Here is a 25,660-nt window from a genome sequence, read left to right as displayed (position 1 = left end):
TTAATGTACAAATAAAGAAGAAAAAAACTTAGAGGTATAAACATTGCAAAAAGAAAAGAAAGAGTACCACTACTTGCAGATCTGATACCCACAGTATCTGGAAAACTCAGGAAAATGACTGAAAAACTGCTACTACAAAAAAAATTTCACTAGAGTAAAACATACAGAATTAACATGGAAAACTCAGTCACTTCAATACACTGTACACAACTACCAGTTAGAATTTCCCCATTAGTAAGATAACTTGGGGAGGGGGGAATCCTTAGTGTCTACCTACTATCTTAGAATAAGGTCCAAAATCCTTAAGAATAGCCTACAAGGCTCTGCCCACCATCTTTCTAGCTTCATCTCACACCACTTTCCTCTCTCAAACTCTAAGTGTAATACAGCATACTGACCTCTTCTTAGTAACGCTAAGAAATTACTGACTGAATCATCTGGGTAAGAATTTTTTTTTTAAATATTCCCTAACCCCACCCAGACCTAGTGAATCATATCTAGAGGAGGGGACCAGGAATCCATTTTGTTTTGTTTTTAAAATGCCAGGGTGTGTGAAAAAAATTCCAGAGACGCCTTCTCTGATTCTTCAGAAAAGGAACATATTATTACACACTTCCACAGAATCCTGTACTTAGCACTCATAATGTTTGTAATAATTTGTTCAATATCTACCTTCCCAGCTGGATGGTATGCTCCTTTAGAACAGAAACCATGTATGTTTTCCTTACTGTTTCCCCTTCCAGAATCACTCTCTACCTTACATCAATACTTCTCTGAACCCAGTAGACTGAATCAATGGGTTTCCCTGCCCTCTAACGTATCCTTAGATTTAGTCAATGGGAGGCACAAGCAAGATGAAAGTGAGGTCAAGGGTTTTATTCTTCCAACTCTTCCTCTGTCAGGTATCTACAAATGCCCTAACTTCCTCAACTGAAGGCCAGATTTCCTATCAGGCAGTCCTATCATACAGCTCCCGCTTAAGGATCAAGTAACAATTCCTCCTCCTTGCCGATTAAGACCTAAGTAATAACAACTCACAAATGTTACTAGCTCAAAGGTAATGCACCATACACTTTGGTTCCAATGACCAGGCCCAGAACTTTATGAATAATATCTTTTTAAACTCTACTCATTTAACCCTTTCTAGTGTGCTATTTCCTGCCAGAGCACTGACTAATCCAATGTCCATTCAAATACAGGCTAAGCTGAAAACAAGACATTCTTATCATGTGGCAATTTCTATAAGGCAGCTAGACACAGTGGGAAACACTTCCTACAAAGTAAGTCATCGACAATATTTGTTAAATGTATAAATGACTCCAATGAAGGGTTTAAAAATTGTTCGGTAAATGAGATTCCATTAGAGGCACTTAAAAAAAAAGTATGGAGTCACAAAAACCTGGGCTCAAGTTTAGCTTTGCATGACTAAAGTTAACCTTTCTTATTAATTTCATTTTCAAAAAACTGGGAGCCTGATCTGTGGTGGTGCAGTGGATAAAGCATAGACCTGGAACCAAGGTTGCTGGTTCAAAACCCTGGGCTTGTCCAGTCAAGGCACATATGGAAGTTGATGCTTCCTGCTTCTCCCCCTTTCTCTTTCTCTCTCCCCTCTCTAAAATGAATATTAATAAAAAAAAAAATAGATTCCTTGGGCATTTAAAAATAAAAGGGACTATCACCACTTACTTCATTGAGTTGGCATGAAAACAAAATAACATCTACCAAAGTGTCTGGCACACTGACACATTCCAAATTCTAAGTTCCTCTCTTCCATAATTCAACTCTTTCAAAAAGACATTTGGTCAAAATTATATAAAATGGCTCCAGATTACTTACTTCTTAACACTTTTCTTTAAAATGACTTATAACACAGCAAAATTGTAAAGAGATGAGAGAAATTACAAAGGAAAAAGACAGAAGAAATAAGATACCCAGAATCGGTAAACAAAAGGCAAACTAAAAACCCTTAAACACTTGCTAACAGTGAACCAGAAATCTGACTGTAATTTCTTTTTCTTCTTTTAGCAGCAAGTTCAAAATGGGAAATGCAAATAGTCATAGCAGTTTGTACACAATAAAAAAGCTTAAGAGAAATTTTTGCCATGAGCCTCAGAGAACACACTATAATGCAGTGAACAATACTGTATTCTAAACAAAGTCCTTATGGTAAACTGATTGTCAGAACCTTCAAAAAAATAACCTCTTCGCACATACACTAATGGCTGGCTTCTCAACAAAAGCAATTTGCTAAAGGCAGTCTAACATTCATAGAAGGAATGAAGGCTATGCATACAGAAAAGACTTGAATTTATATCTTCATCCTACCACTTGCTATGAAGTAGTTTTGGACCAGAGTTAACCTTTCTGCATCCTCAAAAGTAAGACACACTGATTCAAATATAGTATTTAATAAGTATTAGATTATTCCTAGTAGCATTACTAAAAGCAATTCAATGAGAATGGGAAGAGAATATGATGGCCTGACCAGGCAGTGGCGCAGTGGATAGAATGTCTATCTGGGACTTGGAGGAACCAGGTATGAAACCCCGAGGTCGCCGGCTTCAGCACAGGCTCACCAGCTTGAGCACGGGGTCGCCAGCTTGAGTGTGGTATCTTAGACATGACCCCATGATCGCTGGCTTGAGCCTAGAGGTCGCTGGCCTGAGCAAGAGGGGTCACTGGCTCAGCTGGAGCTCTGCAGTCAAGGCAGTATGAGAAAGCAATCAGTGAACTAAGGTGCCACAAGTACAAGTTGATGCTTCTCACTCTCTCCCTTCCTGTCTATCTGACCCTGTATGTCTCTCTCTCTCTTTAAAAAAAGGAAGAAAAAGAGAGAGAATATGATGCACTCCAAGTACAGGGGGTCCTCAGGTTACAACGCAGTTCTAATCCTACTACAGTGACATAACCCGTACTTGGGTGTAAAGTGAAACCATCAAACACATCCTAGCCTAACACAAACAGAACACCTGTGCTTTTAACAATTCAAAATAGCGTAGATAAGCATACCGGGAGAGGCTTAACCCCTCACTTATATGCCATGTTACTGCATATTCTTCTGCCATGCGCAAACAAACTAGTTTGCCCACGTAGTCCATAAGTACGATGCTAATGGTGTAAGCCGAAACACTCACGTCTTAATTTTTTTAAGTTTTTATGGGAGTGAACATAGTAAACTTGAAACCTCGTATGTTAAGACTATCTTAACCCGAGGACCCCCTGTGGAAGGGGTTTTCTAATGTCCTGGCTTAACATAAGTAGAGATGTTAGAGCATAAAGCAATGATTCTCAAACCTTGCTATTGTCAAAATCATGTGGGGGTGTTTTTCAAAAAGACAAATTCCTGGGCCTCATTCCCAGAGATTCTGATTCAGGAGGTTAGAGTAGGGAGATTGGGAGTTTGTTTTGTTTTTACTGCCTTTCAATTCCTGAGATAATTCTAATAATCATCCAGATTTGAAAATTGCTAATTAACAGCAATGTTTCTCAGCTGGTGGCAAGAACCACAATCACTAAACAAAGTCTTATAAAACTCCAATGGCTGACCACCCAACAGCCCCAGAACTTAATGAACCAGAATCTCTAGGCCAAACTGACCAAAAGCTGACTGAAATGAGAGTTGTTGTTGTTCAATTAAAGGTATAAAAATAAATCAGTAATCTAGACTATCAGAAGTTGAATGTAGGAATGATCAACATTTTACCCAACCAAGAAACAATTGGGATTTTTAAAAAATTTAAAAAAAAAAACTAGGTTCCCAATAATACAGTCAAATCACTAAGAAAGAGAAAAAAAAAGTAACTTCAATTAACATAACCAATATTCCCACTATATTATAAATAAGTCAACAAGCACCACTGCAACAGCTGTAATCTTGAATCACTAAAAAAGAATATTACCATTATTCTTCTTAGAATAAAACCAAAGAACCAAACTTAGAAGCATTAAATTATACAATAAAATTCAAAATTCAAAAAATCATGTATGAATTATACAGAAGGCTTTCATTATTTTTAAGTACCTCCTAAACCTCAACTTTCCTAGCTTTTCATAACTGAAACTACTTAACTTTAGTAACGCAGGAAAGCTTTCTATCCAGACAACGAGCGGAAGCACTGCCATCCTAGTCAGAGCTAAGGGAAGCAAGCCAAGTGGAGTGCAGTTTACGGAAACATTTCTTAGCAAAAATAAAAAATAGCATAGCTAATGTTTGCACTTGAATTTTAAGTTCTCAGATTAAATGCCAAAATCAAACAATCTCTTAGTCTGAAGGAGTGGCTAACAAGTTCAAGGAGAAATATCAACTATATAGTATTTTCTTAGCTCTTCAATTAAATTTCTCCTTTTCTCAATACGGCACCATTGCCATCAATATTTGTTTTTATTTATATTTTACTAATACATACCACTACAAGAAATTAAGGTGACTATATAAATTTAAAAAGTTACTGAGGTGAACATTTTTCCAAAGATATACAAATGCACAAAAAGCATATGAAAAATGCTCAACATCATTTGTCATAAGTTAAATGCATATCAAAACCACACGAGGTACCACTTTATACCCACTAAAATGGCTACTATCAAAAAGTCAGACGAAACCAAGTTTTCACAAAGATGTGAAGAAATCAGAACCTGACAGTGTTGGTATGACCCCAACAATTGCACTCTTAAGTATATGCCCAAGGAAAATAAAAATGTATGTCCACACAAAAACTTATCCACAGGTGTTCATAGCAGTATTATTTACAATAGCAAAAACAACCCAAATGTCCACCAACTGATGAGTTAATAAAATATGGTATATACATACAATTAAGCATTATTTGGTACAAAAAAAGAATTACTAATTATGCTATAACATGGATGACCCTTGGAAACATGCTTATTGATAAATGCCAGTCACAAACAGCCACACATTGTATGATTGCATTTGTATGAAATAAGCACAGAAGCAGCACATCTTTAAAGGAAGATTAGTGATTTCCTAAAGCTGGTGTTGGGGAGAAAGGAGAAATAGTGTGTGACTCCTAATAGGTACTGGCTCTTTTTAGGGCAATAAAAAGTTACAGAAAAAAGACCAGTGGTAAGGGAGGTTAGCGAGAAGGAAGAAATGAATAGATAGAACACAGAAGCAAGCTACTTAGGGCAGTGAAAAACTACTCTGTATGATATTATGATGGTGACTATATGTCATCATACATTTGTCCATGGAATTTACAAAACCAAGAGCAAGCCCTGATATAAACTACAGACTTTGGGTGATAATAATGTGTCAATGTAGGTTCATCAATTATACCGTATTTCCCCATGCATAAGACACATGCTTTTCTGAAAAATTTGGGGTCTAAAATCTGGGTGCGTCTCACATGGTGGTTGTAGATTTTTTTTTACTTTCTGTCCCTCTGTATTTGACTACTCCAGGTACATTCTATAAGTAGAGTCATACAGTACTTGTCTTATTATGACTGCTTTCATTTCATTTAGCATAATGTCCTCAAGGTTCACCCGTATTTTGTAGCATATGCCAATACTGCCTTCCTAAATTTTTAAGGCTTAATAATTTCCACTGTATCTATATATCACTTTGATTATTCATTTATATGTACATGGGTTGTTTCTACCTTCTGACTACTATGAATAAAGTTATGAACATAGATGTACAAATATCTCTTCAAAACCCTGCTTTCAATTCTTCTAGTACAGACCCTGAAGTGGAGTTGCTGGATCATATGGTAATTCTATGGGGAACTGCCATGCTGTTTTTCACCAGGGTTGCACCATTCAACATTCCACCAACAGCACACAGGGTTCTAACTTCTTTACATCCTCATCAATACTTGTTATTTTCTATTGTTTGATAGTAGCCTTCCTAATGGGTGTGAGACAGGCCACAGAGAATTTTTAAAAGATGAAACTATTCTATATGATCTTGTAATGGTGAATATGTGACATTATACACGTCAAAACCAATGGAACTTCACAGCACAAAGAATAAACAGTAATGTATGCAATTCTTTCAAAAAAATTATTGAGAAACTCAGAAGATACTAGGGAAGAATATAGTGTGAGAAGAAAATATAACTAGATTATGAATGTATGAAACAACCTCACTTAAAAAGGTGAAAGAAATGCTGCTGACTGAAGTAACTTTGAAAGTGAGGAGTCTGGGCCCTGGCCGGTTGGCTCAGCGGTAGAGCGTCGGCCTAGCGTGCGGAGGACCCGGGTTCGATTCCCGGCCAGGGCACATAGGAGAAGCGCCCATTTGCTTCTCCACCCCTCCGCCGCGCCTTCCTCTCTGTCTCTCTCTTCCCCTCCCGCAGCCAAGGCTCCATTGGAGCAAAGATGGCCCGGGCGCTGGGGATGGCTCTGTGGACTCTGCCCCAGGCGCTAGAGTGGCTCTGGTCGCAACATGGCGACGCCCAGGATGGGCAGAGCATCGCCCCCTGATGGGCAGAGCGTCGCCCCCTGGTGGGCGTGCCGGGTGGATCCCGGTCGGGCGCATGCGGGAGTCTGTCTGACTGTCTCTCCCTGTTTCCAGCTTCAGAAAAATGCAAAAAAAAAAAAAAAAAAAAAAAAAGAAAGTGAGGAGTCTGTAAGACTAAGGGCAAAAAGAACTGCAAACACTGTACAGTATAGGTAAACAACTCTGATACTGCCGTAAGTATATACTGAAAAGGAACAGTTAAGCAAATGGATATCAGCTGAAGGGATATCAGCTGAAGGGAGTGATAAGTGGGAATTTACAAATAAGGAAAAGAGGATCCAAGGATACATGTGATAATGGATAAAGTTGGAGACATTGGTAAGAACTAATTTAATTTAATAGAGACATAGATGGTTACTCAAATATTTATAGATATGTTTATACATGCAGGTTAGTATACGCACATACATACATATATATTTTTTTTAATTTATTTTTTTTAATCAGCTGAGAGGGACTAAAAGAAGTGAAATACTAGTAGCACAAGCACATCTTAGCATCCACATGTTGGTTCTAATTCCATTCTCCAGTAAAATAAACTAGAGCTCTTAGAAAAAACTGCTGATTCTAGGACTGAGGAAGGAAATACACCAAATGAGACTGGACCATCTTATAGTCTTAGAAAGTAAGAAAGTGCTTTAAAATATCATTTTTGATTGCGATGTGTTATGGGGCATTTCTTTCACCTTTTTAAGTGAGGTTGTTTCATACATTCATAATCTAGTTATATTTTCTTCTCACACTATATTCTTCCCTAGTATCTTCTGAGTTTCTCAAGAAGCCAAATAAAAAAGCCTGCAATGGGCAAAGCTGGAACAACCTGAGCAACAAAATATATGAAGAAGTACTGGCTTATAACCCAAAGTATAAAATAAATATCTGAGTCTATATTGCTATAAATGAATAAACTGAATAAATTAATAGGGGAGAGAGACAAATATTCCTTTTTTTTTTTTTTTTTTTTTTTTTTTGGTATTTTTCTGAAGTTGGAAACAGAGAGGCAGTCAGACAGACTCCCGCATGCGCCCGACCGGGATCCACCCGGCATGCCCACCAGGGGGCGATGCTCTGCCCATCTGGGGCATTGCTCTGTTGCAACCAGAGCCATTCTAGCACCTGAGGCAGAGGCCACAGAGTCATCCTCAGCACCCGGGCCAACTTTGCTCCAATGGAGCCTTGGCTCTGGGAGGGGAAGAGAGAGGCAGAGAAGAAGGAGAGGGGGAGGGGTGGAGAAGTAGATGGGCGCTTCTCCTGTGTGCCCTGGCTGGGAATTGAACCCAGGACTCCCGCACACCAGGCCGATGCTCTCCCACTGAGCAAACCAGCCAGGGCCCAAATATTCCATTCAGAAGGATTCCAAATAAATTATGTAGATATTCCACCTGAAAAGAGAGGACAATAACTCTTAAGTGTGGGTTGCACATAGTGACCTCCTTCCAGAGAATACAGTATTAGATAGAAGGGAAAAAATAACTCTATAGTGGGAAAAAAACAGATAAACACTACTTCACACAGATTACCATGATCAATATCAACAGTGATAAATCATACCCTTGAAATGATGTGATGAAAATAACATTTTTTTCCCAAAAAAAACAGTCTGATCGTGAGAGAAAACATCAAATTCCAACAGAAGGGCCCTGGCTGATTGGCTCCATGGTAGATCAGTCCAGCATGTTGAAGTCCCGGGTTCAATTCCTGGTCAGGGCACCCAGGAGAAGCAACTATCTGCTTCTCTACACCCCCCCCCCTTTCTCTTTCTCTTTCTCTCTCTTTTCCTCTTCCCTTCCTGCAGCCATAGCTCAAATGGTTCAAGTTGGTCCCAGGGCTCAGGATGGCTCCATGGCTTCTCCTCAAGTACTAAAATTGCTCCGTTACAGAGAAAAATGAAGCGGCCCCAGATGGGCAAACCATTGCCCAGTAGGGGTCTTGCCAGGTGGATCCCGGTCAGGATGCATGAGGAAGTCTATCTCCCCTCCTCTCAAAAAAAAAAGTACATTAAGAAAACAAACAAGAGTGGAGAGAGTGGACAACCTTGTTTTGTTCTTGATTTTAGGACAAAAGTCCTCAGTTTTATGCCATTTAGTATGATGTTAGCTGATGGTTTATCATAAATGGCCTTTATTATGTTGAGATATTTTCCTTCTATACCCATTTTGTTGAGTGTTTTAAACATAAAATTGTGCTGTATTTTATCGAATCCCTCTTCTGCATATATTGATAAGATCATATGGTTTTTGCCCTTTGTTTTGTTGATATGGTGTATTACGTTAACCGCTTTACATATGTTGAACCATCCTTATGATTCTGGGATGAATCCCACTTGATCATGATATATTATTTTTTTAATGTGTTGTTGTATTTAATTTGCTAGTATTTTGTTTAGTATCTTAGCATCTGTATTCATTAGAGATATTGCTCTATAGTTTTCTTTTTTTGCGTTGTCTTTGCCAGGTTTTGGTATGAGGGTTATATTGGGCTCATAAAGTAAAATAGTACAACCATTATGGAAGAAAGTATGGTGATTCCTCAAAAAATTAAAAATAGAGCTACCATATGACCCAGTAATCCCTCTACTGGCTATATACCCCCAAAACTCAAAAACACTGGTACGTAAAGACACATGCAGCCCCATGTTCATTGTAGCATTGTTCACAGTGGCCAAGAAATGGAAACAACCAAAAAACCCTTCAATAGAAGACTGGATAAAGAAGATGTGATACATATACACTATGGAATACTACTCAGCCATAAGAAATGATGACATTGGATCATTTACAACAACCTGAATGGACCTTGATAACATTATACTGAGTGAAATAAGTAAATCAGAAAAAAACTAAGAACTATATGATTCCATGCATAGGTGGGACATAAAAATGAGACTCAGAAACATGGACAAGAGTGTGGTGGTTGAAGGGGAGAGAAGATGGGGGAGGGGAGGGGCACAATGAAAACCAGATAGAAGGTGACAGAAGACAATTTGACTTTGGGTGATGGGTATGCAACATAATCAAATGTCAAAATAACCTGGAGATGTTTTCTCTGAACATATGTACCCTGATTTATCAATGTCACCCCACTAAAATTAAAAAAAACAAACAAACAAAAACAGCTCTTAGAAATTAAAAATTACAAGTGAAGCAAAAATGAGAACCCAGAAAGGAAAAACAGCATATAAGCTACTTTTTCCCTGAGGATGTTTGCTAACCCTAAAAATCAGAATCTTTGTTTTGATGATATAGCAAGAGTAATGGGGACAGAAATCAAAATCTAACAATTATATAATACTTCAAATATTTCATGAGGCATTGTTAAAGCCTGACAATTCGTTCTTTATGAAGAACTCAAGGAAAAATTGATCCTAAGCCCCAATTATTAATGACTAATTTGGATTCTATAGGGACATTTTACAAAAAAATTTTATTATTCCAGTCCCCCTTCTTTTGGGCTCCATACAAATTCTAAATGCTGAATCTGACATTACAAACAGCCAGATATCATCTTACAAAGAGGTGGTTTCAAATACCTAGTCAATGAAAATTCTATAAAAGTAATCACAGGAGTAAGACAACTTATAGGAAAAAGGGGAAAGTGCTGAAAATCACAGACAATATTAAAATTAACTGCAACCCCAACAGATTATTTTTAGCACAATTTGCAATTTTAAAGTATCTATCATTTTATCATCAATTAAGATGTGAGGTCTCAAAATATTCTAACCTATTTTTATTATATGAGAAAGTTAGTCCATAAATCAGCTAATGAAACTAGTAATTAAAGCAAAACTGGGGGGATCAAAATTTAACTTCATTCTCCCAATAAATACCTCTCACCCTCAAAAAATACAATGAAACTAAATTGATAAAAAAGTAAAAAATTAAGTCAAGAAGAAGCAAAGTGGGAAAAAAAACATTATAAAACAAATCAGAGGAATAACATGTTAAAAAATACAACTGATTTCAGAACCAATAACATTATTAAAGGAACCAACATCTTTCAAACATTCTTAGAGGTGATCAAGTCAATACAACTTTTATCTCCTAAAACCTAGAGGAATTCCTACTACTACTACCAAAGGATTCAGAGGAAAGAGATAACCCTTCAAATGAAGATTTCTTTCTGTGGATTTTTAAATGGTCTAAAAGTTGAGTTAATTATATGCTAATATATAACAATGTTCACACACACACTGCATGAATTTGAATGAAGCATTCAGCCAGATGGACCTCAGCCTGGTCCCATTCTACTCTTCATCACTACTTTCAGGCAACCAACACTCAAAATCAAGCCTAACCTAACCACTATACTCAGGTCAGTTCAGCAAATACAAGATCCTAGTGGTGCCAGGCTCCATGCCAGGCAGTGCTGAGCTGAGAATATAACAATGAATCAAGAGAATGAATAAGTAATGAGTAAGACATGATCTCTGCCTTCTAGGAACTTCTCAGGAATCCCCATATGCAAAACCCTCCTTATTCCAAATATCATTTTGGTATGTCTGATATACTGTACATAGCATGAACTAAAATACAGAACAGCTTTTGCTTACTATAAAGCAAAGTCTATAATTTACCATATTCCCCATGTATAAGATGCATCCCTTTCCAAAAAATTTAGGGTCTAAAAACTGGGTGTGTCTTATACAGTGGTTATAGATTTTTTTTACTTGCATTTCCTGCTTTTTCTCACTTGTTTTTGCGCTCATTGTTGAAGACAATGATTCGTCATCAGACACATATGAGGACAAGCTAATGGATGGGAGCTTTGACAGTGATGAGGAGTTGTATGAATTTTATGATGAATAAGACTTGAGTTCAATAACTATAATACATTTTTTTTCAAATTTTGGGCCCCAAAATTAAGGTGCATCTTATACATGGGCGCATCTTATACGTGAGGAAATATGGTATATCTTTTCTTACTAGTTTTTAAATGCTGCAGGTATGATTATGTTCCCCCGAAACAGAAGTTTTCATTTTTCACTTAAAAAAAATTTTTTTTATTTATTGGTTTTTGAGAGAGAGAGGGGTCAATTTGTTGTTCCACTGATTTATGCATTCATTGGCTGCTTCGCATATGTGTATCAGGATGAAACTCTGATCAACTGAGCTACCCAGCCAGGGCCAGAATTTTTCATTTTTGCTATTGAGCTGAAAATGTTTAAGGACTGTAGATTATTAAATAAGGTACCTCTGGTAGGTAGGTAGGTACACACAGAAGGTGCTCCATAATTATAAACCATTAATATTCTCTTGTCCTATGTTCTGCCTGCTAATATGGGCTGATTTATAGGAAAAAGTAGGTTGAATAGGTTTTAAATTCCCAGCCAAACACACATTTTTATAGGTTGGAGGAAGGAGAAAGAGAAAATGTTTTAAGATAAAGGCAGGGAAGGGGAATTGAAATGAGGAAGCCGTGAGAAGAGGAGGCACTGAACACAGGCAGCTCTCTGGCTCCCCCTTTAGTATAGTCAGGACAGACGGTGGCATAAAAAGGTGTCTTGCTTAACTTGCACCCTCCTTAACAAATAACAACATCTATAATACATCTGTAATGTTAAAAACGACAATTTCTACCAACAAAAGAGAATGTAAAGTATAAATATTACACCATGACCATTTTCCAAAGATTTAAATGTACTATAAATAACTATAATAGGCCCTGGCCGGTTGGCTCAGTGGTGGAGCGTTGGCCTGGCATGCAGGAGTCCTGGGTTCGATTACCGGCCAGGGCACACAGGAGAAGCGCCCATCTGCTTCTCCACCTCTCCCCCTCTCCTTCCTCTGTCTCTCTCTTCCCCTCCTGCAGCCAGGGCTCCATTGGAGCAAAGTTGGCCCGGGCGCTGAGGATGGCTCCATGGCCTCTGCCTCAGGAACTAGAATGGCTCTGGTCTCAACAGAGCAACACCCCAGAGGGGCAGAGCATCGCCCCCTGGTGGGCATGCCGGGTGGATCCCAGTCGGGCACATGTGGGAGTCTGTCTGACTGCCTCCTGTTTCCAGCTTCAGAAATAAAATAAAATAAAAAATAACTATAATAGAAGGTGGCAGTACCATAAGAAAGATAATATCCATAGTGTGTAGTCTGGAGGGAGGGCTTGATAGGAACTGGTCAACAGAGGACATTCTGAACAGTGAAACCAATGTAGGGGAGAATTTAGAGTGAAAGTATTATCACTTCAAAATGACTCTAAGTTTCCTCACAAAGGGCTGATGTTATACGCCTTCATAAATCTCACCATACACTACACAGTGCTTCCTTATAATAGACAGTAATTTTATTTTTTAAATTCAATTCCTACAGCAGTTTTGTGGCCTTTAAAAAAGCAATATAGTTCACACTGATAAAAGTTTTTGTCAACCTCCTCTAGATATGTGCCTTCTAAAAATTTGAAGTAGCCCTGGCCAGATAGCTCAGTTGGTTAGAGCATCGTCCCAATATGCAAAGATTGTGGGTTTGATCCCCAGTCAGGGCAATAAGGAACAGATGGATGTTTCCGTCTCTCTCACATGTGCATGTGAAACTTCCGCTCTCTAAAATCAGTATTTTTTTTTTAATTTTGAAGTAAACTAAAGTCAGTATTACAGATATGGTCTAACCACTACGGACTATAATGGGACTAAATTCCTTTGTTCTAGACAAATCTATTAGCATGGCCTAACACTTCATATGCTATTTTGGCAGCCAAATCCTCACACTATCAGTCAGGTAAATTCACAATAACTACTTGTGGGTCAGTTTTTCCCCAATCTATAAAATATTTTTTTTGCTTTCAGCTTGTTTAGACCTTCTTGGATTGTTATCTAGACCAGTGATCCCCAACCTTTTTTGGGGTCACGGACCGGTTTAATGTCAGAAAATATTTTCACAGACCGGCCTTTAGGGTGGGCTGGATAAATGAATCACGTGACCGAGACAAGCATCAAGAGTGAGTCTTAGACGGATGTAAGAGGGAATCTGGTCATTTTTTAAAAATAAAACATCGTTCAGACTTAAATATAAATAAAACGGAAATAATGTAAGTTATTTATTCTTTCTCTGCGGACCAGTACCAAATGGCCCACGGACCAGTACCGGTCCATGGCCCGGAGGTTGGGGACCACTGATCTAGACTACCTAATCTATCATCACCTACAAAGGCCTTGGTACCACAAAGACTTCCTCCAGGATGCATTTATTAATCAACAACCAACACTCTGGGTAATACAAGGAACTATAAATTCAATTGGGCAAACATGAATAACCACCTACAGGCATTGTTGTAGTCAGTGAAAACAAAGAAAAAATATTAACTCAGCCCCTACATTCAAGGACTCAGAACTCTAGTATATTTACAATATAAGTGTTAAAACAGAAGTGCTATATGTAAACCCTATGAGAACAAAGATAAGAATTGAATTAAAGGGTAAAGACTAGAGGTGTTATGTAAATAATCCACTAAATTTACATTTTCAATTTCTTCCAAAAAGACATAAGCTTTTTCAAATACACTTAGCTAATATAATAAAAATAACAATGGTGCCTGACCAGGCAGTGGCGCAGTGGATAGAGCATCTGGACTGGGACTCAGAAGACCCAGGTTCCAGACCCTGAGATCGTCAGCTCTAATCTCTAATTTCCTTATTTGTAAAATAGAGCTAATAATTACAAAATCTGTGCTTTGTGAAATCATTAATACAGATTTGGATTCTTTTTGATTCAATCATTCTTCCCGTGGCAATAAAGAAATCAACAAACTATACAATGCCTACGATGCTACCCAATAATTACAGTCCACTGCATCCTGAAAAAAGAAAAATACTGTCCTCCACTCTTCATTTGATAGTATCCAGAACCCAGAATTGAGTCTCTACCTTTCTTAAACACTCTTTTGGAACACTAGAAATTCCTTAAAATGAAGCTCAAATTTTTACCAGTTAATTCACATCCCCTCACAAATACACATCAAAAGTCTGACACACCTACTTGACCTATAATTATTAGTTGTCTCAGAATCAGCATTAAAGTGGGTCTCTAATTCACTTTACTCCTTTTCTTCTCATTTTTAACATAAGACTTAAGAAGCATTAAGACAGCAATACAACTACAATGAATACTGTAAGAAATAAGCTTAAGTCTGAGTGCATAACTGCACATAATTTTTTTAACAACATGGTCTCAATAATTAAACCTTTGGGAATAGTAACGTGATCCTAAAAATGAAATAACATAAGAAGTGGTTTCTAAATTCAGAAATTTCAAGAGAATCTTCCCAAGCTCAAATTCTTCAATAGCAACAGCACAGTATAGGTGTTTGTTACAATCTATTTGAGCACAATATTCTTTTTAAAACTGAGAACAGTAACAACAGGAAGTCTAGTCAAATATTTCTAGGGTCTCTTCTGGTCCTGATAGCCCTTTATACCAACTTCAACTTATCTAAGATTTAAATATCCAGGTGATATTAGTTGATTCTACATTATTTAGTTGCTAATGAACGGTTCCCTCAAATACTCAATCCACTAAAAAATCTAAAACATGGAGATTAAATTTAAAAAATTTTTTTTAATATTTTTTAATTTCCAAAAAAAATTATTAGGACAGAAATTTTCATCTCTAGTATAGTTTACCTTTTCAAATTGCTATTAAAATGCTAAAAGTAAATAAATTACAGGAGACAGTAGGAGAAGGGGTCGGTAACTTTCTGGATATATTACATTCTTAAATTAAAATTTAAAAATATTTTTTAAAATAACATTTTAGTCCTCATTAAAATATTGTATTTTTCTCCTTAAAACTATTTTTCTATGTGATAAAAAGTGATTTTTTAAATCTAAATTAAGAGGTAAACCTAAATAATATCCCTCCACTGTTTTCCTTTGTGTACTTTTTAAAATCTGAAACGTGGGTCATTTATGTGAAAATAAAATACTTCTAATTATAAAAATGGAAAATAAAACTACACACATCTCCTTTATTTGACGGCACACTATAATCAAGAATAGAAGGTAACAAACCACACATGATAATCAATTATAAAATGTACAAAACCAAAGGGAAAAGACCACTAACACCTGAGAATCTAAACAAAGTAAAAGGTTACGTTTTACATAATTCATTTACCCTATAATCATCCCCAGTATAAGAACAATAAATGCTATCAAAGAAACGAAATGAAGAGGCTCCTGAGGTATTTTCTACTGGGTGGTACCAGACTAAGCAAACACCTGTCCACAATGTAACAAGAGATTCCCGGGCTGGCTAAGTAGGTGTTCAACCAGATGAACTCTAAAGTCTCAGTTTTGAGTCCCAATCAGTAAAATGTGAAAAAATAACAAAAAAATTTTTGCCCTCCAATTAACCGATCTGCCCTCATTTCAATCCTAAATGCATGTATCGAGACTAAAAAGTTCTTTCCTCCCTTTCTCTGCAGTAATTTCACGAGATCCTCGTTAACAAAAGACACGGAAAATATGCACAGGTGGGATAAGGGAGTGGCTGAAGCCAGACGGCTCTCGGGACAGCGCCCGGACAGCGCCCCCACGCCCTCTGTCCCTCCGCCGCACCTGAAATCACTGCCCTCCACACCTCCACCCTGCCGTGGCGGCGTTGCGAGCGAATTCTGCGACCTATTACAGTCCACCCGCACCTCGGCCAGATTCCGGGCATTGTCTGGAGCTTCGAGCGCTCCAGAAAGACAAGGAAGAGAAAGAGAAAACGTGAGAATAAAGAACGGTGGAGGAAGTAAAGCAATCGGGAAGCTGTACGCTCCTTTTGGCAAAACCGGCTTCCCAATCGATCACTCAGTAAAATTCGAATCCCAAAGCCATCCCCCTCGGTCCTAGGGAGCAGCCGAGGTGGCCCAGCAAGGAGCCCCCGAAGCTAAAGGGACCAAAGCACCGAGACTGGGAGAGGGAAATGGGCGTGTGGGCTGGGCCTGACTGGCCAGAGGCCGGGCTCGAAACAAAGCCGCCGGGCTCCCCCTACCTGAGGCGAGAACGGTGGCCGGCGGCGGGCAGCTCCCCGCGCCGCCCCTGCCCGGCGCCGCCCTCGCCCCGGGGACTCTCGCCCGCGCGGAGGGCGGCGGCAGGCCCCCTCCCCGCCCGCGAACAGCGCCCCTTCGGGACAATGGGCCCCCTCCCCCGCCTCCAGGCGGGCACATACAAAGGCAGAGACGCGCGGCTGGGCACACAGCCAGGCGCTCGGAAAGTGAGGGCAGAGGAGGGCGAGGGCTCCGGAGAGGATGGCGGCAGACGCGGGAGCCCGCGGGCCGCTCCTCCCGCCGTCCAGGGCGCTGCCCTCAGCCCCACCGCGGCGGCAAGGGCGGGAGCGCGGACCAGCAGCCCTCCGGCCCCGGCCGAGAGGGTCAGCACACAAAGAGGAGCGGGCCCCCACCCTCCGCCAGCGCCAGAGGCGCGGACGGCCCGAAGCGCTCTGGCCGCCGACGGCCAGCGGCACCGACCCAGCCCGCGCCCCTCGGGGCCGGGGGCGCCCCTCTGCCCTACTCACCCATAGCTCCGTGCCCCAGCTCATGGTGGAACTTGAATCGACTTGGACGGTCTGGCTGCCCCGCTGTCCGTCCGTCGGCTCCGCAGTCCGTCTGTACGACCTCCCACTGGCTGTCCGGCGAGCTCGCGGTTCTACCTCTCTGCCTCCAAAGGTGCCGCCACCGCCGGGCTCCCCAGTGAGTGAGAAGGAGTCGACTGGAGAAGACGCCGCGAACGCCGCGTCCCCGCCTCCCGGAGCCGGCAGGGAGGGGGCCGGAGCAGAGGGGAGGCGGGACGCGGAGAGGGGAGGGGGCAGGGCGCGGTGCACCCTGGGATTGGGGCGGACCCGCGTCTCTCGGCGGCAGTCGGCAGGGTCCCACCGCGGGAGGGGCTACCACTTCAGGTCTCTTCCCGCCCGCTTCGTGGGTCTCGGACAGTCTCAGCGCTAGGGCCGCTCGGATGTCTGTCTCCAGACGGAAAAGGAGAGCAGGAAAAGCCCACCGCCCCTCTGTGTCCTGAGCCCCCTTAGACGAGGCAGCTCTAATCACCCTCCCTCCTGTCTCTTCTCTTCCACTTGTGAAAAACCCTGACAGGGAAACCTCTTCCAAATCCTTGTGTTGAGTTAGACTGTGGAGAGTTGTATTGCATTTATAAGAAAAACGTCTTGATGGTTCAGGAATCACTAAAATGTGTAGAGATTGAGTATCGAATGTGAATACAGCGTGCCCCTGATTCTATCTTTAATAAAACATTTTAACTTTATAACTTCTGTCAGGAAATCATAAAAAAAAAGGGGGGGGGATCTTTCAGCATTCGTTTTGGAATGTTGCCATTACACGAGATGGAAGACAATTGTGTGCCAAGCTGTCACCTGCAGAAATAAGAACGGAGCTTGCCGATTTCTGTAATGGGCACTTTGTGTTATGGGGATTGCACGGGCACCAGATTCCTCCTTAGTTGTGCAAAGAGCCTATCAGACTTCAGATATCTCTCATTCAGAATGTCAGAACCTTGGAGGAAGGTCCACCATTCCGTTTTTCCTCTGTGCAATTACTTCCCAGTCTTTCTGAGCAATCATTAACTGTAGCCAGCAAGTTTGGCTGTACTGTTAGATATCCAGTAGGCTTAACAACTCCCTATCATATGCTTTAGCATTAATTGCTAGTCTTTTAAAACATACACACTTTCAATCCAGCCACTACTTGAGTACTTCTCAGTGAGTCATGACAGCTGAGAGGTTCAAGTTCTCCCTCATACACTGCTGCTGAGAATGTAAACTGGTACAGCTACTTTGAAAAATAGTATGGTAGGTCCTCCAAAAATTAAGCATAAAGCTAACAGGCCACTGTAGCTAAGTAGAGTGTTGTCCTGACAAGCCAAAATTGCAGTTTCCATCCCTGGTCAGGACACATATAAGAATCATTCAATGAATGCATATATAAGCAGAACAACAAAATCCATGTCTCTCTCTAATCAATAAAATAATTTTTTTTTTTAAGAATAGAGCTATTATATGGTCCAGCAATTTCTCTTTTGGGTATCTACCAAAAAATTTGAAAACACTTATTTATACAGGTATATGCACCCCTATTTTTATGGCAATATTATTCATTGTAGCTAAATGTCCTTTGAAGGATGATTGGATAATGAAGATGCAGCACAATGGAATACTACTCAGCCATGAGAAAGGAAGAAATGCTGTCATTTGCAATAATACAGATTTTGAGAGTATCACGCTTAATGAAATAAAACAGGAAAGGACAAGAACTGCATGATTTCATTCATGTGGGATATGAAACAGAAAGCAACAAACAAAACAAACTCATAGACACAAAAAGCAGTGTGAAGGTTACCAAAAGAAAAGGAGGATGGGAAGAGGTTGAAGAAAGTGAAGGATGTCAAATATATGGTGACAGAGAGAAACTAGACTTTCGGTGGTAAGCACACAGTGCAGTCAATGTACAGATGATGTATTAAAAAATTGACACTTGCCCTGGCCGGTTGGCTCAGCGGTAGAGCGCGGCCTAGCATGCGGAGGACCCAGGTTCGATTCCCGGCCAGGGCACATAGGAGAAGCACCCATTTGCTTCTCCACCCCTCTGCCGCGCCTTCCTCTCTGTCTCTCTCTTCCCCTCCCGCAGCCAAGGCTCCATTGGAGCAAAGATGGCCCGGGCGCTGGGGATGGCTCTGTGGCCTCTGCCCCAGGCGCTAGAGTGGCTCTGGTCGCAACATGGCGACGCCCAGGATGGGCAGAGCATCGCCCCCTGATGGGCAGAGCGTCGCCCCTGGTGGGCGTGCCGGGTGGATCCCGGTGGGGCGCATGCGGGAGTCTGTCTGACTGTCTCTCCCTGTTTCCAGCTTCAGAAAAATGCAAAAAAAAAAAAAAAAATAGAATTGACACTTGAAAGTCATATAATGTCATTAACCAATGTCACCTCAATAAATTTTTTAAATCAATTAATAAAAATAAAAAGTCCTGCCTGACCAGGTGGTGGCGCATTGGATAGAGCATCGGACTGGGGGATGCGGAAGGCCCAGGTTCGAGACCCCGAGGTCACCAGCTTGATTGCAGGCTCATCTGGTTTGAGCAAAGCTCACCAGCTTGAACCCAAGGTCACTGGCTCAAGCAAGGGGTTATTCGGTCTGCTGAAGGCCTGCAGTCAAGGCATATGTGAGAAAGCAATCAATGAACAACTAAAGTGTCGCAACGAAAAACTGATGATTGATGCTTCTCATCTCTCTCCGTTCCTGTCTGTCTGTCCCTATCTATCCCTCTCTCTGTCCCTGTAAATAAATAAATAAATAAATAAATATTTTAAAAAATAAAAAGTTCTCCCTACCAGTGCATCTGCATTTGAAACTCCTCCCCAATAGGACCAGCTCAGGTGACCCAATCTCTTCACCTCAATCAATGTCTCTGCATAGCTGTGCTCCCTCTTGGGGTTGAGGCAAATAGACTGAGTTCCCCTGACAGTCCAGCTACCAATCTTGCTAAATTATTTGCTGCTCTTCTCTGAGCATACAAATACTCTCTTCCAAATGGGTTATGGCCAAATTTTAAATGCTTAAGTATGCCAATATTTTTCTTTTTTTTTTTTTTTTTTTTTCCTGAAGCCGGAAACGGGGAGAGACAGTCAGACAGACTCCCGCATGCGCCCGACCGGGATCCACCCGGCACGCCCACCAGGGGCGACGCTTTGCCCACCAGGGGACGATGCTCTGCCCCTCCAGGGCGTCGCTCTATAGCGACCAGAGCCACTCTAGCGCCTGGGGCAGAGGCCACAGAGCCATCCCCAGCGCCCGGGCCATCTTTGCTCCAATGGAGCCTTGGCTGCGGGAGGGGAAGAGAGAGACAGAGAGGAAGGGGGGGGTGGGGGGTGGAGAAGCAAATGGGTGCTTCTCCTATGTGCCCTGGCCGGGAATCGAACCTGGGTCCCCCGCACGCCAGGCCGACGCTCTACCGCTGAGCCAACAGGCCAGGGCCAGTATGCCAATATTTTTCTATGCTGCAATTGCGAATAGAATTTCCTTAAGATTATTTATATTAGCTAACACTGCTATCCACCTCTCCTCTCCCTTCCGCTCATTCCCTAGACATCATGAATGTATTTAGCAATCACAAGTAACTCTTATTAGTAATGGAAAATATATTTATTAAATCAATGCCTCATTATTTAGAACCATTCCAATACTAAAGTTAAACAAAACTTCGGAGACCAAAAGTTTTCCTGAAAGAAAGGGATTATCAAGCCATATGCTAGCCAGAGAACGGACCACATCTTGTGGCATGCAGTCTAACCACCAGCAGAAGGCTAGATGGAGAAGACAAACACAGTATGCAGTCCTGAGATTGACTGGGCCCTTAATACATACAATGAATTTAGGGAAGAATGATGTAAGTTGTTTGAAAGAATTTATATTGGCTATATACAAAGGGGTTGGGGTAAGGAGAAGCTGGGAAAGTCCTGGGATAGGTAATAGTTGAATTTGTTGCTTTTATATTGGCTATGCATTATAGCATCTGGTAATCCCTGTTTTTTCTAAGGGCTGAGATAACTGCTTGAAAGTTGATTCAAAGTTTCAACATACACCCAAGAATGTGGGCAGTCTCTTGTTCATTTGGACCAGCAGGCTGCTGATTTCCTTTTCTGATTCTTCCTCATACCCTCTGGCTTGCTGTAGTTTAATTTAGGACATCTCAGGGTTGTTGTTGTTTTGCTTGTCACTCAAATTTATTGTATCTAAGTATTGTCATAAAAGTTAAGACGGATGAAGCATAACTTAAACTGAAATTACATACTTTCCCTTCAAAAAGTAAAATAATCCACCACTCACATTAAAGATTATTCCCAACCATATACAATTGACACAATTCCCAAACTGAATATAGAGTCTTATCTTCTTCTTCTTCTTCTTTGAAAGTTTCTGAATAAAAAACCACACTTAGAACAATTAATTTCTCTTCAAAATGTTAGGTTTTGGAACACTAAATTCAGACTAAATTTCTGTTATCCTGTATAACTATAAAATTTAAATATAAATCATATAACTAATTTAAATTAATAATCTCTTAATTATAACTTACAAACCATTTCATATTAAAATTCACTGCTTCCTTCAACAATGTCTTTAAGAAAAATGATTAGAAAGTAAAAACTATCACAACAAAAAATAAATATGTTTTATGTTATATTTTGTCACAAAAATAAAATTAAAGAGGTCAGGGGGTTACCACACAGTTCGGTTCCTATGACAGTGACATAACCCAAATTTTGGTGTAAGTTGAAACACACCCTAGCCTAAGTCACTGACCTATCCTAATACAATTGTAAAATCACAATCTAGAACATAAAAACACAACTAAACCACAGAAAAAGAATACTGTGTATTCTTCCGCTGCACACAACCACACTAGTTCGCCCATGTAATCCATAAGGACAACACTAATGGCATAAGCTGGAACACTCACGTCTCAATTTTTTTTTTTTTTTTTTTTTTACAGAGGCAGAGATAGACAGGGACAGACAGACAGGAACGGAGAGAGATGAGAAGCATCAATCATCAGTTTCTCGTTGCGCATTGCGACTTCTTAGTTGTTCATTGATTGCTTTCTCACATGTGCCTTGACCGTGGGCCTTCAGCAGACGGAGTAACCCCCTGCTGGAGCCAGGGGCCTTGGATCCAAGCTGGTGAGCTCTTTGCTCAAGCCAGGTGAGCCCGCACTCAAGCTGGCGACCTCGGGGTCTCGAACCTGGGTCCTTCTGCATCCCAGTCCGACGCTCTATCCACTGCGCCACCACCTGGTCAGGCTCACATCTCAATTTTTTTAAGTTTTTATGAAAATGAGCATCATAAACTTGAAACATCATATGTTGAGACTGTCGTAACCCGAGGATCCCCTGTAATCAGATTTTAAAGTATTATTTTTTATAACAAATATCTAAAATAGTATAGGGCATTTTAGCTACCAAATATCCAAAGTGTTTTACACACAGACACAATATAGTCACATACACAAATATATATGATCAGTATGGCAGTTTATAAGGCTGTTGATTTTTTACATAATCGGAATTATTAGTAATGGAAAATATATTTATTAAATCAATATAAAATTATATATATTTATACATTAGATTTATTCTTTATGGACCCATGCCAAGGTATTTTGTAAGCAGTTCAAACACATTATTTTTATTTCTAAAAAAATTGTAAAACAGCACTTCCTGTTTTGTCCTGAGATTCACCTTGTGAGCTGAGGGTAAAAGGAACTATTTATCCAGCCTGGATTCTGGAACTTATCCCTGCCAGGAGTGCAGAAGATGAAGAGTAAAGTGGGTAGTGAAGAGAGGCCAACAACTTTAGTTACAGCAGTGATGCTATCAGGGTAGCAAGAGGTCACCAGAGTGTCCCCTCCTTGCAGGTGAAGGGTTTGATGACCTACTCTGCATGGCATTTCATAGTCACCTTACAGCCAATAAGAAACAGATGACTTTCATTTTTTCAACAAGGCAAAGATTTCCTCCAAATCAGATATAAATGCACCCTCCCAGAGGGCACCTAGAATTCGTGTACAGAAGAGAGTGACCTAAAAGAGTGACTGAACAGCCCGACCTGTGGTGGTACAGTGGATAAAAGCATCAACCTGAATGCTGAGGTTGCCAGTTGGAAACCTCGGGCTTGCCCAGTCAAGGCACATACAAGAAGCAACTACTATGAGATGCTTCTCTTTGCCCCCTTTCAAATTAATTTTTAAAAAGTTTTTTTAAGTTAAAAAAAAAAAAAAAGAGTGAACTCATTTCAGCCTTGTCAGTCAGAGGTTGTCATCCTGACCTCAGGAGCCACCTCAGTAAGAGCCATTTCCCAGAAGTCCTGTGATTCTAAAAAGTTTTCCCTTAAGATGCTCGGAAAATGGGTTCAAATGTCTTCCAGTCTACAATGGTTCCGAATGAGCAGGGCCATTTTCCAAGTATTTATTTGCCTGAGTGTCTATGGCTACTTTTCACTTTCAGTCTGCTTCCTTTTAACAAGTTTTCTGAATGCCCACCAAATGCCAAATATTATTGCAAGGCCCTGGAGATACTACAGTGTCCCAAATGTACAGTCACGGCTTCCCAAAATTCCTGATCTAGTGGAGGATAAAGATGAGTCTATAATAGACTGCAACAAATTATGTGATAGGCACAAGCTTTTATATGGGCTTGCTTTTTGCTTTCTGATCCCTTGCTCAACTGGAGTCAGCAAGTACTTAGAGAATACAAAAATCATTTCATGATTAGCTAAAACCAATTTACAGGGTGAAATTGCTATTCTAATTTGTACAACACATCCCAAAGCCAATCGTCAAATATGTTTAGACTTTCTGCTTTCTAGAATGATCTGCTTATCTGTTCTCTAGACATATGGATGGTATGAGATTATACACATTTCGAATGTTTTTAAAAATACCATTTGAGTGTTGCAAATTAAATGAAAATGAACTTAGGCATAGAAAAAAGGATAAGTGAAGTGTCTCCAAGAGTCTAGCTTTGAGATATTGGTTCAGGATAGAGATATGGTTTAATTCAAAGAAAATATAACCTAAAAAATATGTTCATCCCCGACTTATCAAAAAAAAAAAAGAGAAAAGAACGAACTCAAAACCACAACCTGATGTCCACACATACAATTCATGCTTAAAGATGTCCCTTTTGATGTTACTTACAATACCAGAAATTGGAAAGACCTTAAAAGTTCATGAAAAGGAGAATAGTTAAGTAACAATCACATAGCAATTAAAGAGAGAGAAAACAAAAGGCTTACACTGACTGACAAAAGAAATATTTCTGATGCTAGGAGAAAAGCAGAATACAAAATAAAATTTTATTTTCAATAATTATTTTTAAGTCAAGGAACAAAGACACCAGAACGTGAAAAAAGGTGCCCCTGCCTTATTGAAATAGCAGTGATTCAACAAATGAAATTAGGTATCAGAGACCTTCAGACCAATTTGCTTTGGGAAAATTAGCATTCTCTCTGAACGTTACTTTTCTTTTCTGAAAAATGGGGCTCATAGCAACAATCTTTATTATATGCGGCTTAAGTGTCTGTCGCCGATAGCTTATTGGTTGCTTGCATAACTGTACTAGCCAATGGGGTGAAGTTGCCACGGCTGAACGCAAATTGAGCGGGTCAGGGGGGAGGTGAACATTTGTTTGCATTGGCAATCATTTGCTTTTGAAACAATTTAAGGCTGAACGCAAATTGAGCATGTCAGGGGGAAGGTGAACATTTGTTTGCATTGGCAATCATCTGTTTTACATAAAAACTACGTCTTAACGTAATTTCTTTTAAGAATGCCTCCTAGAAAATACAGCACTGAAGAGGAGAGAAAAGGAGCTAAAGCTGCACAAAAACGGCTTTCTCGACAAAAAGAAACCACTGAGCAGAGAAAGACAAGGCTTGCTTCAGTCGCAGAGCAAATGCGTCTTTCTCGGCAAAATGAGACTGATGAGCATAGAGAAACAAGGCTTGCCTCAGATGCAAGACAAAAAAGCCTTTCTCAACAAAATGAGTCCCTTGAACAAAGGCAGAGAAGGGAACAACATGACATATTTAAGTGTTGATTCCGTTGTAGCTGATAATAAAGCGAGTGCCAACAACTTTCCAACGGAATTTTTAAATAGTCTGTCACCTTCTGGCATGCCACCTCACAAATTGAGGTTAAAGATTGGAGCAATTATTATGCTGTTAAGAAATCTTAACACCAGAAGGGGTCTTTGCAATGGTACAAGACTAGAGGTTCTCCAATTGAAAAATAATGTCATAATAGCTAAGTCTTTGACTGGCTCCTCTAAAGGTGAAATACATGTCATTCCAAGAATTGATTTGGCTCCATCTCAAACAGGGTTGCTGTTTCAATTGAGACATAGACAATTTCCTGTAAAACTTGCCTTTGCGACACATGTAGCCCTATGTTCATTGCAGCACTGTTCACAGTGGCCAAGACATGGAAACAACCAAAAAGCCCTTCAATAGAAGACTGGATAAAGAAGATGTGGCACATATACACTATGGAATACTACTCAGCCAGAAGAAATGATGACATCAGATCATTTACAGCAAAATGGTGGGATCTTGATAACATCATACGGAGTGAAATAAGTAAATCAGAAAAAAACAAGAACTACATGATTCCATACATTGGTGGAATATAAAAACGAGAC

At 40.2% G+C, this 25,660-nt stretch overlaps 1 protein-coding gene across 3 annotated transcripts in view; it reads right to left on the bottom strand.

Annotated features, from left to right (window-relative positions):
* Nucleotides 1-17,327, bottom strand: part of FNBP1L (formin binding protein 1 like) — a 114,488-nt gene extending 97,161 nt beyond the window's left edge. The window contains exon 1 of one of the 3 annotated variants that reach the window (XM_066268692.1): nucleotides 16,978-17,327. In XM_066268692.1, the coding sequence (XP_066124789.1) occupies nucleotides 16,978-17,001 (24 nt within the window). In that variant the 5' untranslated portion in view covers nucleotides 17,002-17,327. The remainder of the gene's footprint in view (nucleotides 1-16,977) is intronic. The other 2 variants (XM_066268693.1, XM_066268690.1) reach the window with 2 other exon arrangements.
* Between the last annotated feature and the right edge of the window lie 8,333 nt (nucleotides 17,328-25,660).

The sequence above is a fragment of the Saccopteryx bilineata genome, chromosome 3, assembly GCF_036850765.1.
Source record: "Saccopteryx bilineata isolate mSacBil1 chromosome 3, mSacBil1_pri_phased_curated, whole genome shotgun sequence".
NCBI classification, from domain to species: domain Eukaryota; kingdom Metazoa; phylum Chordata; class Mammalia; order Chiroptera; family Emballonuridae; genus Saccopteryx; species Saccopteryx bilineata.
This window is presented reverse-complemented; position numbering and strand designations above follow the sequence as displayed.